Below are 13,749 nucleotides of genomic sequence, written 5' to 3' on the forward strand. Positions count from 1 at the left end.
ATCTTTTCAAACTCAGGAATGCTTATGGTAAACTTGAGAGCCTATATGGAATTTAAACTAAACTTTTTATCTAATCCATTAGAGTAGATTGTTCTCATTTTATCAGCCATGACCAGGTAGAAATGTTAATTATGTTATTCTTAGATCGTTTGTTTTAAGGATTGAACCTACAACCTCAAAAAGTCTGTCAGTTAGAACTTACTTGTATTTTGATGCGACATTCACCCAAAATATCGGTATCGGAAAAAAATGTGCCTATTTTCCGATGACAAAAACGATTCCTTTAATTATATATTTTTATTCATTTTTGTTTAAAACAAAATCTTTCACCGCTGGTAGTAATGATAAAATAATAGATATTCATTGATTGAAACTTCTAGTAAAACTAAAATCTATAGATCACACATCCGCAAGTGTGTTTTTATATTTGAGAAAATATATGCACATTTTACATGTTTTATGGCAATTGAGACAAAACAATTATTTTATAGTTAAATATTCAGAGATTTATAAAGAATCGGAATTTATATCGTGATTGGGAGTTTAGTACAAAATCTGTAATTGTATCGGAATCAGGAAAAATACTGGAATCGACCCATCACTAATATATATATATATATATATATATATATATATATATACACGTTAAAAACATTTAATGAAATAAATGTTTAAATTTCAACAATATCTGTTGCGGTCAATGGTAGCCGAATGGATTAGGTCCTTGCTAATGGAGCCAGAGATGGCTTCTGTTGCCGAGTTTAAATCTATCGGCTGGTGTTAATCGTGACACCCGGCACTGAGGATTCCTGAAAGAATGAAACACTAGTGTCTGTAGGTATTTAATAATTATTATAGAATATATATATATATATATAAGAAAATTTGAAAACCTGAAAATGTTGAGAAATGATAAAATCATTTTTTTATTTTTTTTATTTAATTTTTTTGGTATTATTAAATTCCGAATTTTTGCCAATAACATGGCTTTATCAAGGAGATGTCAGTCCAATTGAGTTTTTTTTCTTCTTCTTCATAATGATGTAATGAGGAGTCGTAGCCTCCCGGAGAGAAAATGGTAACTGTTTCGTGTGTTGTCGCTCGGTAAGCGCGAAATGTTTTCTAAAGTGTGTGACTTTACATTGCTTATATATATATATATATATATAGTTGGTCTGTTCATGATAGGTAACACTTAAAATGAGTTTTCGGCTCTGAAATTAAGAATAACATTGAATAACACTTCTGTTGTGAGAATGAGAACAAACTACTCTCATAGCTTAAGTAAAAAAAATTCTGTTTCTAAGTTTTTATGTTTCGTTCTGAGTTTCTAAGTTAAACTCGAAGGTTTTCAATGTTGGAAAAGATGCACTGGGAAAAGGTCGGAGATTACATCGGCTGAAATTTTGTGAATATAACAACCAAAGATGAGAATAGTACTGTCACTATATACTTGCCTTCCCACAAGGAAAGAGTTAGACACAAAGTCTGCTGTCAATGTGGAGGAAATCACACTCTCCAGAAAGGGTTACTCTAAATTTAAAAATTGAAGAATTAAAATTTTCTCTAATTTTTGCTAATGGAGGACAAAAAAGATGAAGCGTAGTTTCAAAAAAGACTTTTTTTTTTTTTGAATTCTACTGACTTCAAACATTACTATTTGGGATTGTGTTTAACAAGAAACTGTGGAGAGTTGAGCATCCAGATGTCTGTTCACATTACATTTAAGCTCCATGTCAGGTCAGTACAGTCAGGGAAGCATGAAACAGAGAGAGAATTCCAAAGTCTAGCAGTCCGTTTGAAGAAACTGCTAGAGTAGAAGGCCTTTCTGGCATCTAGGGAGCTCAATAATGAAGGGGTGGGATTTTGCTGCTAGTTGGGTCAGTCTGGAATATGTATGTCGTGGCTCGTAGCTAAAAAGGTCAAGTAGTCCAAATAATCCAAATTATCATTCTTCATCTTAAAAAATTCTAAAACATAATGTTTGCGTTTTTATGGAAATGTGTTAAGAGTTTCCGACTATTGGTTAGTATAAGCCCTCACCCTTCTCATTCCAAATTTTAAAAAAAATTTGAGGAATCGCATTTTTTCAAGTGTAGCTGTAAAGCCCCAATAAATATTCCTGCACTAAAAAAAAATTAACAAATCTGATTGACGAAAACAAGCATAGTAAAATACAGAAAAAAAGAAAAAAGCATTCTTTTGTTATGGAAGGCACAAATACTAAAATGTCAAAAAAAGGTTCAGAATGAATATCGTTCCTCAATTCTGAAACATGAATATTCGGGGTCTTTCCTGCTCTTTTGGTTTTGCTAGAGGCTGGAACTTCAACGTATTGTCTTCGTAGGAACCGTGCGAGTTTTTAATCAATAATATTTTGTCGATTATTTTTCCATCCTGCAAAGAAAGATACGAACCATTACATCAATTAATTCATCATTTCATAAGTGTTATATTTATCTCATGCCAAACTCGTAATTTATTACATAAATTATGAAAACAAAAGTCATATTACATAAATTATACGCAATGCATACATTTATCTATAAATATAAAAGCGAAAATGTATGTATGTGTGTATGTGTGTTCGCTTTTTCTGTATGTCTACAAAAGGCTTTTTTCAGAGAAGCCGTCAGTTGGTTCACAACTTTTTAAAACTTTTTATATCACATATAAATCGTAATATCTCAGAGTTAACAACGGAGCTCGCCTGTCTATTTAATTTGCTCGACTTCGAGAAGATAAATATTCAACATTTGTCGCTTGCCGCATGTGGATTAGTCTTTTTCCTATAATAAAAGCGACACTAACTCTGGCGGTATTTTCCGTCTATCGGCGGAAATGTCCGAAAGCAATCAGCTTTGATCAATGTGGAAATATTTCCCATATATCAAACAATTGCTATTCAATTTGGACAAGGGGAGCTGTTTCCTCCTACCTCCAACGTCTTGGAAAAAAAAAAAAAAAAAAAAAAAAAAAGCATTCCCGCAGTAAATGAAATGCTACCCCGCAGTCAAAAGTTGACCTCATTAAGTCATTAAAACGTGCACTTGCCAAATCCAAGTAATTAAATAAATTCAAACGTGTTTCCATTGGCATCTCGCGGTGGCCCAATGGTTAAAACCATCGCACTCTTTTCTTTTCACACTTTAATTTCCAACTTTGCCTAAACGGTTCGGGTTCGATCCTCATACTTACCTACCAAAACAGTTTTTCTTTATTTTAACCCCCCCCCTCCGGAGTTTCCACACACACCTCTAAACACCCGGGCAATGCTGGGTACCCCTCGCTAGTCTATATATATAGAAGGCAAAACAGGCGCACAAGTTTTTGTATGTCCAACAAAGGCTTTTTTCGCTGGTTTCTCGGGGGGGGGGAGTTACTATCGCTTAGAACTGTTTATATACCCCTTAGATAATAATATCTAGGATTTGCGAACGCGCGTCGCGGCTTCATTTATTTACATTGACTTTTACACAATTCTTGCTAATTCAGCTTCTCACGTGTTGATTCGGCTTTTTCGTATAAAAGCGAAAATGATGTGAAACTAAACAGTTCTCGGCCTCCAGGCCGGGAATATCCAGAAAGCAATGGACGTTTGGTCAATGTCGGTTTTCACCGTCATATCAGACAATTGCTTTCATTTGGACACTCCATTAATAAAGGGGGAGCTGGTTTTCCCCAACACGTTGGGGAAACAAAACCAGACAAAGTTGGATAAAAAAAAATCCAAAAGAACTAGCCCGCAGTTAAAATTCAGTGCGGAATTAAATTTGGCGCGCACCTGTCACTTATCTATATATATAAAAGCGAAAATGTATGTATGTATGTTTGGATGTCTGCAAAAACTTTTGACAGACAGAGCAAAAATTCACAAATCTGGTCTCATATGAAAGCCCCACCCTTCGGATGACAAATATCGAATTTTGGGCCCGAAAGGTCCAATCTAAGTTACTCAGCTGACCCTTTTTCTACAGGGGGTGGGGGGAAGGGGCCCAAAAAAGTGACATTTTAACAATATTTATACGTAATTTAATTAACGTTGAGTCATGTCAAGCTGTAATGACGATATGTATATGAAAACATTGAATAGAGAGTTTGTTATCGGTAAAAAAGACGACTATCACACACATCAAAATACAAAAATTACACGTTAGGAAAACGTTACCAAAGTTATTAGCAGGTTTAAAAATAGTTAGATAAGATAGTTAAACGAAAAATAACAAGCCAAAAATGTGAAGTAAAAAAAAAAATATGATTACAAAAAATATTAACGATCGATGTTTTTACAAAAAAAACAAACCCAGACGCCATTTTCTTTTTTAGTAACACTCTTTAGAGGGAGAGAGAGACAGAGAAAGATGTTTAGACAGGAAACGAGATTTAAAGACCAAGTAAAAAAAAAAAAAAAAAGACGCGTGTTATATATTTTTCGTATATTAACTAATTCTATTTAGAGGGAGGAAGGTGGCAGGCATAATATGAGTTAGGGGAGGGGGGGGGCGACGCCTGGGATTGGAAAAAATTGATTGATATATGTACTAGCCAAATGCCCAGCATCGCCCGGGATAGATTACTAGGTGGATATCTGTACTAGCAAAATACCCGGCATAGCCCAGGATTGGATAAAGTAGGTGTATATGCACTAGCAGAACAGCCGGCGTCACCCGAGATTGTATGACATAGGGGGGTGTGTACTAGCAGAATACCAAGCATCGCCTGGAATTGTATGACATAGGTGAAGTATAGGTCCGATTCGACAATTTTGAAGGTGCTTGTGCAGTATAGGTCCGATTTGAAAAATTTTGATGGTGCTTGTGCATTATAGGTCCGATTTGACAATTTTGAAGGTGCTTGTGCAGTATATGTCCAATTTGAAAAATTTAGAAGGTGCTTGTGCAGTATATGTCCAATTTGAAAAATTTAGAAGGTGCTTGTGCAGTATATGTCCAATTTGAAAAATTTAGAAGGTGCTTGTGCAGTATAGGTCCAATTTGACAATTTTGAAGGTGCTTGTGTATTATAGGCCCGATTTGACAATTTTGGAGGTGCTTGTGCAGTATATGTCAGATTTGAAAAATTTAGAAGGTGCTTGTGCAGTATATATGTTATAATATGCCAGTGACCTCCCTTGGATGTAGCTTCATTATAAGATCCCATTAGATTAATATACAATCATTGTTATAATATGCAAGAGACCTCCATTGGATGAAGCTTCATAAGTGACCTCCCTTGAGTGTAGCTTCATTGTTGAATTCCATTAGATTAATATACAATCATTGTTATAATATGCAAGTGACCTGCCTTGGGTGAAGCTTCATTGTCGAATTCATTTAGATTAATATACAATCATTGTTATAATATGCAAGTGATCTCCCTTGGATGTAGCTTCATTGTCGAATTCCATTAAATTAATATACAATCATTGTTATTATATGCAAATGACCTCCCTTGGATGTGGCTTCATTGTCAAATTTCAATAGATTAATATACAATCATTGTCATAATATGTAAGTGACCTCCCTTGGATGTAGCTTCGTTGTGGAATACCATTGGATTAATATAAAATAATTGTTATGATATGTAAGTTACTTCCCTTGGATGTAGCTACATTGTCGAATTCCATTAAATTAATATACAATTATTGTCATAATATGTAAGTGACCTCCCTTGGGTGAAGCTTCATTGTTGATTATCATTAGAATAATATACAATCATTGCCATAATATGTAAGTGACCTCCCTTGGATCTAGCTTCGTTGTGGAATACCATTAGATTAATATCCAATCATTCTCATAATATGCAAGTGACCTCCCTTGGATGTAGCTTCATTGTCGAATACCATTAGATTAATATACAATTATTGTCATAATATGTAAGTGACCTCCATTGAGTGTAGCTTCATTCTAGAATTCCATTATATTAATATACAATTATTGTCATAATAGGCAAGTGATCTACTTTTGATGTAGCTTCATTCTCGAATACCATTAGATTAATATACAATCATTGTTATAATATGCAGTGACCTCCCTTGGATGTAGCTTTGTTGTCGAATACCATTAGATTAATATACAATCATTGTTATAATATGTAAGTTACCTCCCTTGGATGTAGCTTCATTGTCGAATACCTTTAGAATAATATACAATCATTGTTATAATATGCGTGTGACCTCGTTTGATTGTAGCTTCATTGTCGAATTTCATTTAGCTTAATATACAATCATTGTTATAACATGCGAGTGACCTCCTTTTGATGTAACTTCATTGTCGACTACCATGATCTCCTTGGATGTAGCTGCGTTGTGGAATACCATTGGATTAATATACAATCATTGTCATAATATGTAAGTTACCTCCCTTGGATGTAGCTACATTGTCAAATTACATTATAATAATATACAATCATTGTTACAATATGCAAGTGACCTCCCTTTGGTGTAGCTTCATTGTCGAATTCCATTAAATGTATATACAATCATTGTTATAATATGCGAGTGACCTTCATTGGATGTAGCTTTATTGTCGACTACCATTAGATTACGCAAGTGGTCTCCCTTGGATGTAGTTTCATTTTCAAATACCATTAGATTAATAAGCAATCAATGTAATATTATGCCAGTGAACGCTCTTGGATATGGCTTCATAGCTGGATATTTGTACTAGCATAATACCCAGCATTGCCGGGGATTGTATAAGAAAGGTGGATATATGTACTAGCAAAATACCCGATGTTGCCTGGGATTGGATGTAATAGATGGGATGTTTCCTAGGAGAATACCTGGGATCGGATCAGATAGGTGGATATTTGTGCTAACAGAATACCCCATATAGGAAGATGGTGCGATTATGTCATAAAATCATGAAAAATTATTGTCCAAATTAGTAACATATCCAAGAATTATGAAAAATGATGAAATGTGAGTTATTTTTTGGTGTGTTTATAATGAAATAACATGCCAGACAATGTTACAAGGTAATTATTTTAGCAAAAGGAAAGGATATTATGTCGTTAAATTATAAAAAAACGATTGTCGAAATTAGTAACATATCCAAGAATTATGAAAAGTAATTAAATGTAAGTTATTGGATTGGTGTTTTTATAATGAAATGAACAGCCCAGATATAGCCTTAAAGTTAATATTTTATTAAGAGGGGGTCGATTATGTGGGTTAAATCATTAAAAATGATTGTAGAAATTAGTAACATATCCAAGAATTATGAAAAATGATGAAATGTTAGTTATTTGATGTGTATGTTTGTAATGAAATAGACACCCTAGACAATGTCGCATGGTTGTTATTTTAGTAAGAGAGGGGCGATTATGTGTGTTAAATCATCGAAAATGATTGTCGAAATTAGTAACATATCCAAGAATTATGAAAAATGATAAAATGTGAGTTATCTGATTGGTGTGTTTATCATGAAATAACCAGAGACAATGTCTCAAAGTTATTATTTTAGCAAGAGGAGAGGGGGTCATGTGGGTTAAATCATGAAAAATAATTGTCGAAATTAGTAACATATCCAAGAATTATGAATAGTTATTAAATGTAAGTTATTTGATTGGTGTGTTTATAATGAAATAAACAGACCAGATATTGTCTCAAAGTTAGTATTTTAGTAAGAGGGGGTCGATTATGTGGGTTAAATCATAAACAATGATTGTCAAAATCAAAATTAGTAACATATCCAAGAATTATGAAAAATAATTAAATGTGAGTTATCTGATTGGTGTGTTCGTAATGAAATAGACAGGCTAGAAGATGTATCAAAGTTGTTATTTTTTGTAAGAGGAAAGGGATCGTGTCGGTTAAAGAGGGGAGCGATTATTTCGGTTACTTCATTAAAAATAATTGTCGAAATTAGTAACATATCCAAGAATTATGAAAAATGGTCAAATGTGAGTAACTTGATAGGTGTGTTTGTAATGAAAAAAACAGCCATACAATGTCTGAAAGTTATTATTTTAGTGATAGGAGGTGGCGATAATGTGGATTAACTCATGAAACATGATTGTCGAAATTAGTAACATATCCAAGAATTATGAAAACTGAAGTTTTAGTTATTTGATTGGTGTGTTTATAATGAAATAAACAGCCCAGTCAATGTAGCAAATTCATGATTTTAGTAAGAATTGGGTGATTAGATGTGCGCACTCATTAAATTTGATTGTCGAAATTCATAACATATCCAAAAATTATAAAAAATGATGAAATGTGAGGTACTTTATTGATGTGTTTGTAATGAAATAAACAGCTTAGAAATGTCTCAAAGGTATTATTTTAGTAAGAGGAGAGGGATTATGTGATTGAACTCAGAAAAAATGACGTTTGAAATTAGCAACATATCCAAAAATAAAGAAAAATGGTGAAATGTGAGTTATTTGATTGGTGTATTTGTAATGAAGTAGACAGACCAGACAATGTATGGAAGTTATTATTTTAGTAAGAGTGGCAGTGATTATGTAAGTTAACTCATGTGACATGGTTGTTGAAATTAGTAACATATCCAAAAATTATAAAAAATGATGAAATGTGAATTATTTGGATGATGTGTTTGTAATGAAAAACCAGCCAAGACAATGTCTTAAAGTTATTATTTTAGACAGGTGAGCGATAATGTGGGTTAAATTGTCGATATTTGTAACAATCCAAGAATTATGGGATTTAACGAGATACGTCCACATATATACTTACAGATTACCCGGAGTCACCCTGGATTCAATGAGATACATGCAAATGTATGCAAGCAGAATACAAGGTCGCCTGGGATGTAATGAGATAAATGCAAATATATACTAGCAGAATACTTGGCGTTGCCTTGGATTGAATTAGATTGATTGAAATATATACTAACAGAATACCTTGCGTCACCCAGGATTTAATGAGATTGATTGAGATATATACTAGCAAAACACCCAGCGTTTCCCGGGATTGAATGAAATAAGCGAGAATATATATTAGTAAAATACCTGGCATCGCTTGGGATTTGATGAGATAAATGTGTTGTATATTACCCGTCCTTTCATATACATGCTATAAATGACCTACCTTAGGTAAGATACAATTATTTCATATGTGTAATACCCGTCTTATGTAGGTAAAATATTCTTTTGTTCGAAATAACAAATGATACATAAACATACAAAATTCCTCTCTCATAAGAATAACAAATATATTACAAAACCAAATTCAATTTTCTCATTGTTTATACTATCCCGAGCAACGCCGAGTAGCCCCGCTAGTGTGTTTATAAACGTTAAGTGCGTTTCATTCCCTCTGGCGTGATGTTTGACCTCATTAAACACGCACCTGTCACATCACTTGTTAATGATTTCATTTCACACATTCTCAGTTCTCTGCCATCGTAGTGTGGCAGTAAGTCCTCAGCCTATTAACCTCAAGGGTTCGGGTTCGAGCCTACCTAGCAAAACTTATTTTTCTTTTACACCTTCAAACACCCGAGCAATGCCAGGTACTCTCACTAGTATTACATAAGTTATGAAACAACAGTGATATGACTATCAACCTAAAAACAAGAACAACAAAGCAAAAATCTGACCAGGTGATTTTCGAACCGGAATTACAAGTGTGAATTTAACCCTTTTTTCTGTCATCTTGACGTGCATAGTGGGCGTGATGTCATCTGGTTGGAAACAGGGAAGGCAGAAGGGGCGAGTCGTGTGAAAGCTTGGAGGTGACACAATGTGCTGAGAATATCCGAACATTGATGATAATTAAAACCACAGTCTGTAGCCCAGAAATGCGCCCCCATCCCACCACCACCACCACTGGCAGAATATAAACCGCACCATCAATAAAGGTTCTTTCTTCAAATCGATTTCTTCATTCTTCATGCTGGTGTGATACATTAATTGCAGGTACCCGCAGTCATAGATGAACAGATGACACAAGGCGAATTCAAACTACTTGCTTACGATTGTGATCGACGCGTGAATAAGGTACGTTTATGAACTCGTATATTCTAAGTGATTATGATCTGTCAACAAAGATGAATCCTCGAGTTGGTATGCAAAACGCCGCCTCCCTGGTTCTGAACTACTTCAGAATAAAATGTCAGCAATCATCTTACCTTATCATCGGACACTTGCTGAAGTTGAATGTGAGACTCGTTATAAATTGTCATTCGTGTGTAGCCGTAATCTAAACTTCGGAATGCTGACCACTCGGCACTTTTATTTTTGAAAGCATCATGTCTCTCCTGACAGCCCTACAAGAAAGCAAAACAAAAAACAAAACTTGAAAATATTATATGAGCATATTTATGAGGTATTTATTGCACTCAGAGTGATGTATATATTAGCGTTGGGACGATTAATCAGAAATCTCAAAACTTTTTTGTGTATCGAAATCAGAAAATGTTTTGCTTGTTATTCGATACACAAAATGATTCTTTTTATCATTTTTATTTCTTTGTTTTTCCGTTAAGACTTTCATTTCCACGGCTCGTGTTAATGATGAAATGATTGACATTTATAAATTTCACACTACCAGTAAAACTTGAAATCTATAAATCTGATATATAAAAGGCTGTATGTCTGGCTGTCTCCATGTTTTAAAACTATCTCCTCCGAAACTAAAAGCTGCAGAGTGGCGCTAAGGCCTCAAATGATTGGATTTTTTATTAACCGTTTTTTCATGGTCCAATTAAGCCAGTTAAAATAGTTTTTAAGGGATCAAAAATGGGTCAAAATTGAAAAAACTTTATACATTTTGTACATTCATCTTAGTTTATTTTAAATTTTTAATCAGTTGTATGCGTGCCACGTTGATACAGTTGTAACATCACCAACTTCGAATGTTTTGGTTTCGATTCTAACTGATGGCAACCAAATACTCTTTACTTTTGAAATCACGAGTCTATAATAATATATACGAAATCTGAATAAATTAAAATATCATATTTAAGCGTATTTCACGCCTGGGTAAAGCCCCTACCCACTGCTATATATATTTTTACATTTACAAAAATATATACACATTTTACATGGGTTTTTGTGGTAATCTGTTCCCCCTCTCACGAAACAACTCTATATTTAGAAATTTAAGTAGAATCAGAATCGATACTTGTACAACTACTAGGTTGAAACAGGAAGTTGCATCATGTATAATTATTGTTCTTAAATTGAGATTTTTTGCCATAAAATGAATACTGGACTTACAGCTGATCCTGTCGTGATATGGACCGGAGCTTTAGGATTGGTGTATGGTTCCACTTTGCTTCCATTATACATCTGGAAAAAAAAAAATAAATAAAAAAAACAAAAAAAAACAATGACTGTTCTGATTTTTTTATATGAGAATCGATAATTTGTATTATTTTGATTCTTCAGACTACTGTTCTCTCATCTTGAGTGAAATTTTCATGTTTCAGTCAATGCAACCTTGACCTTCTTCAGGTGTGTCTTGTCAAACTGAGGAATCTTTCTTTTTTTTTTTTTTTTTTTTTTTTATTCAATTTTCACCCCAAACAAGGCACAATGCCACTTTGAAGTAGGGGGCTACTATTAGAGAATTAATTAGCGGGGTCATTATGAAGGGAGAAGAGTAGAAAGATGTTTGTTAACATTACACTTGAACTTCTGCATATCAGTGCAGTTGGGAAAGCAGAATCCCGGAAGGGAGTTCCAAAGACCCGTCAAACTCTAGACTTTGCAGAGAACTTTGAACGTGTTGGGATGTCTGGTTTGGTAGGATACCCAATTCATGATCGGGGTCTATCAATTTTTAAAACCGAGGTTGCAGGTGCAGGAATTTCTAGAAGTCGAAAGTAGTAGAAAGTCTGCAGGACCGTTAAAAGTAAACTTAACGAGATCTCCGATTTACAGAAGACTTCCATTAAATCACATCTTCACACACATAAAAATAAAGACATAACTCCGAAAAGCAACAACACTTGACAAAGAACTCAAGATTGCTATATTGATATAAAATAACATTTACGTGTTAGAAAAATATTAATTCAAATTGTTCTCGAACATTCTAGCCTATTTGCTGTATCACTGCATGTAGAACGCAACATAGTTCCTTTATTCAATGAGTACAGATGGGAAAATTGCAACATGGGCGTTGAAACAGTGACTGCTATGGAATGTTCCTGCCTAAAATTTGTTCCAGCCGTATGTAGCGATTACTACAAACGTAACCGTTTAATCCACGAGGATAGATTGTTCTTCTTCTGTCAGCCATGACTGGGTAGAAGTTCTAAATAATACACAATTGTATTTTTGAGTATCTCCCGCATTGAGGATCGAACCTTCAACCTCCAGAAGAGTGTAACTTTTACAACTGAATTTTACCAAGTCCTTTATCCACTGTGTGACGATGCCAGAGTTCAGCAGAAAGATTCCCGAGTGCGACAAGATACACCTGAAGAAGGTCGGAGGTTACATCAGCTGGACAGTAGTCCAAAGAATCCAAATGATACGATTGCTATGACAGTTCTAGAGTTAAATGAAAAATCTGATCTAATAAAATTTGTACAAGAGCAATTCCAAAAGTAATGCCTCCTTTTTTTTTATCTATTAATTTAATACCATGTTCACACAGTGCTATTTATTAATTTAATACCATGTTCACACAGTGCTATTTATTAATTTAATACCATGTTCACACAGTGTTATTTATTAATTTAATACCATGTTCACACAGTGTTATTTATTAATTTAATACCATGTTCACACAGTGTTATTTATTAATTTAATACCATGTTCACACAGTGTTATTTAATTGTAAGAACAATAAAAGAATTGAATCATGAAAATCTGTTGTGTAGTGTTTACAACCAACACTTGGCTACCATATAATATATATATATATATATATATATATAATTATTTAATTTACTCACATAAAATTAATATACGAAAGTATAGATTTATGCGTAAACTTTATTTACTTCAAAAGTGCTCAATACGTAGGTAGAGCTAGTTAGTAATTTGTATTAGCTTAATCGCCATATACATTTTTTAACTTACTAACTATACTAGCCTGGCATTGCTCGGGTGTTAGGTGTGTGTGGGGCAAAAAAAAAAAAGTGGTAGTAGGCAGGCTCAAACCTGTACCGCGAAGGAGGAAAAGAACGTGAAACAAAAAACGTAGCATCTTTGCTGTTGCATCCATCGCCAAACTGGAAGTAACGAAGGTTTAAATTAAGGCTAGTCAATCGAAAAGAGGAGATTACTTTTTTGGGGGGCCCAACAAACACCTCCAAACACCCGGGCAACGCCGGGCACCCAAGCTAATAGCTTATAATCAGAAGCTGATTTGTCGGTGTAAAATAAAAACAAAATATTATTATAGATCAACTGTGTTCTGTTTTACTTGCTGTCAGAGTGTATATATCTTGGACCAGTAACAAAAGTAGATTTAACAATTATACAGATTGAAAAGCGCATTTTGGACAATCGGCCGCAGCGAAAGCATAACAAGAGGAATTGTAATTGAAATGGAGAGAAAAAAAAAAGTGTTTACCTTTTTGTTATAAATAGGAAACAGTCTTTCATATGAATGTTCATGAGCCCAAAAACACAAGTCGACACCATATTTGTAGAAGAGATCTTCAAGACCAAATGTGTGGATCCATGGTATACCGGTACGAATCTGTAAAAACACAAACGAAAAGCAATATTACTAATTAAAAATATTAAACAAATAATAATAAAATAATAATAAAATAATAAGGTTTAAGGAGGATGAAAAGAAGAGGAGCGAAAGCACTAATC

The 13,749-nt window shown here is 34.0% G+C and overlaps 1 protein-coding gene across 1 annotated transcript in view; it reads right to left on the reverse strand.

Annotated features, from left to right (window-relative positions):
• Window positions 1-920: 920 nt before the first annotated feature.
• The window catches only part of LOC145291232 (acid phosphatase type 7-like), an 82,049-nt gene continuing 69,220 nt past the window's right edge, over window positions 921-13,749 (reverse strand). Inside the window, exons 9-12 of the mRNA XM_080136829.1 lie at window positions 13,499-13,627; window positions 11,188-11,259; window positions 10,098-10,235; window positions 921-2,397 (exon numbers count right to left, since the gene is read on the reverse strand). Coding sequence (XP_079992955.1) covers window positions 2,263-2,397; window positions 10,098-10,235; window positions 11,188-11,259; window positions 13,499-13,627 — 474 coding nt within the window. The 3' untranslated portion in view covers window positions 921-2,262. The remainder of the gene's footprint in view (window positions 2,398-10,097; window positions 10,236-11,187; window positions 11,260-13,498; window positions 13,628-13,749) is intronic.

This window comes from Euprymna scolopes, chromosome 12 (assembly GCF_053919585.1).
Source record: "Euprymna scolopes isolate OS-2025 chromosome 12, ASM5391958v1, whole genome shotgun sequence".
Lineage (NCBI taxonomy): Eukaryota > Metazoa > Mollusca > Cephalopoda > Sepiida > Sepiolidae > Euprymna > Euprymna scolopes.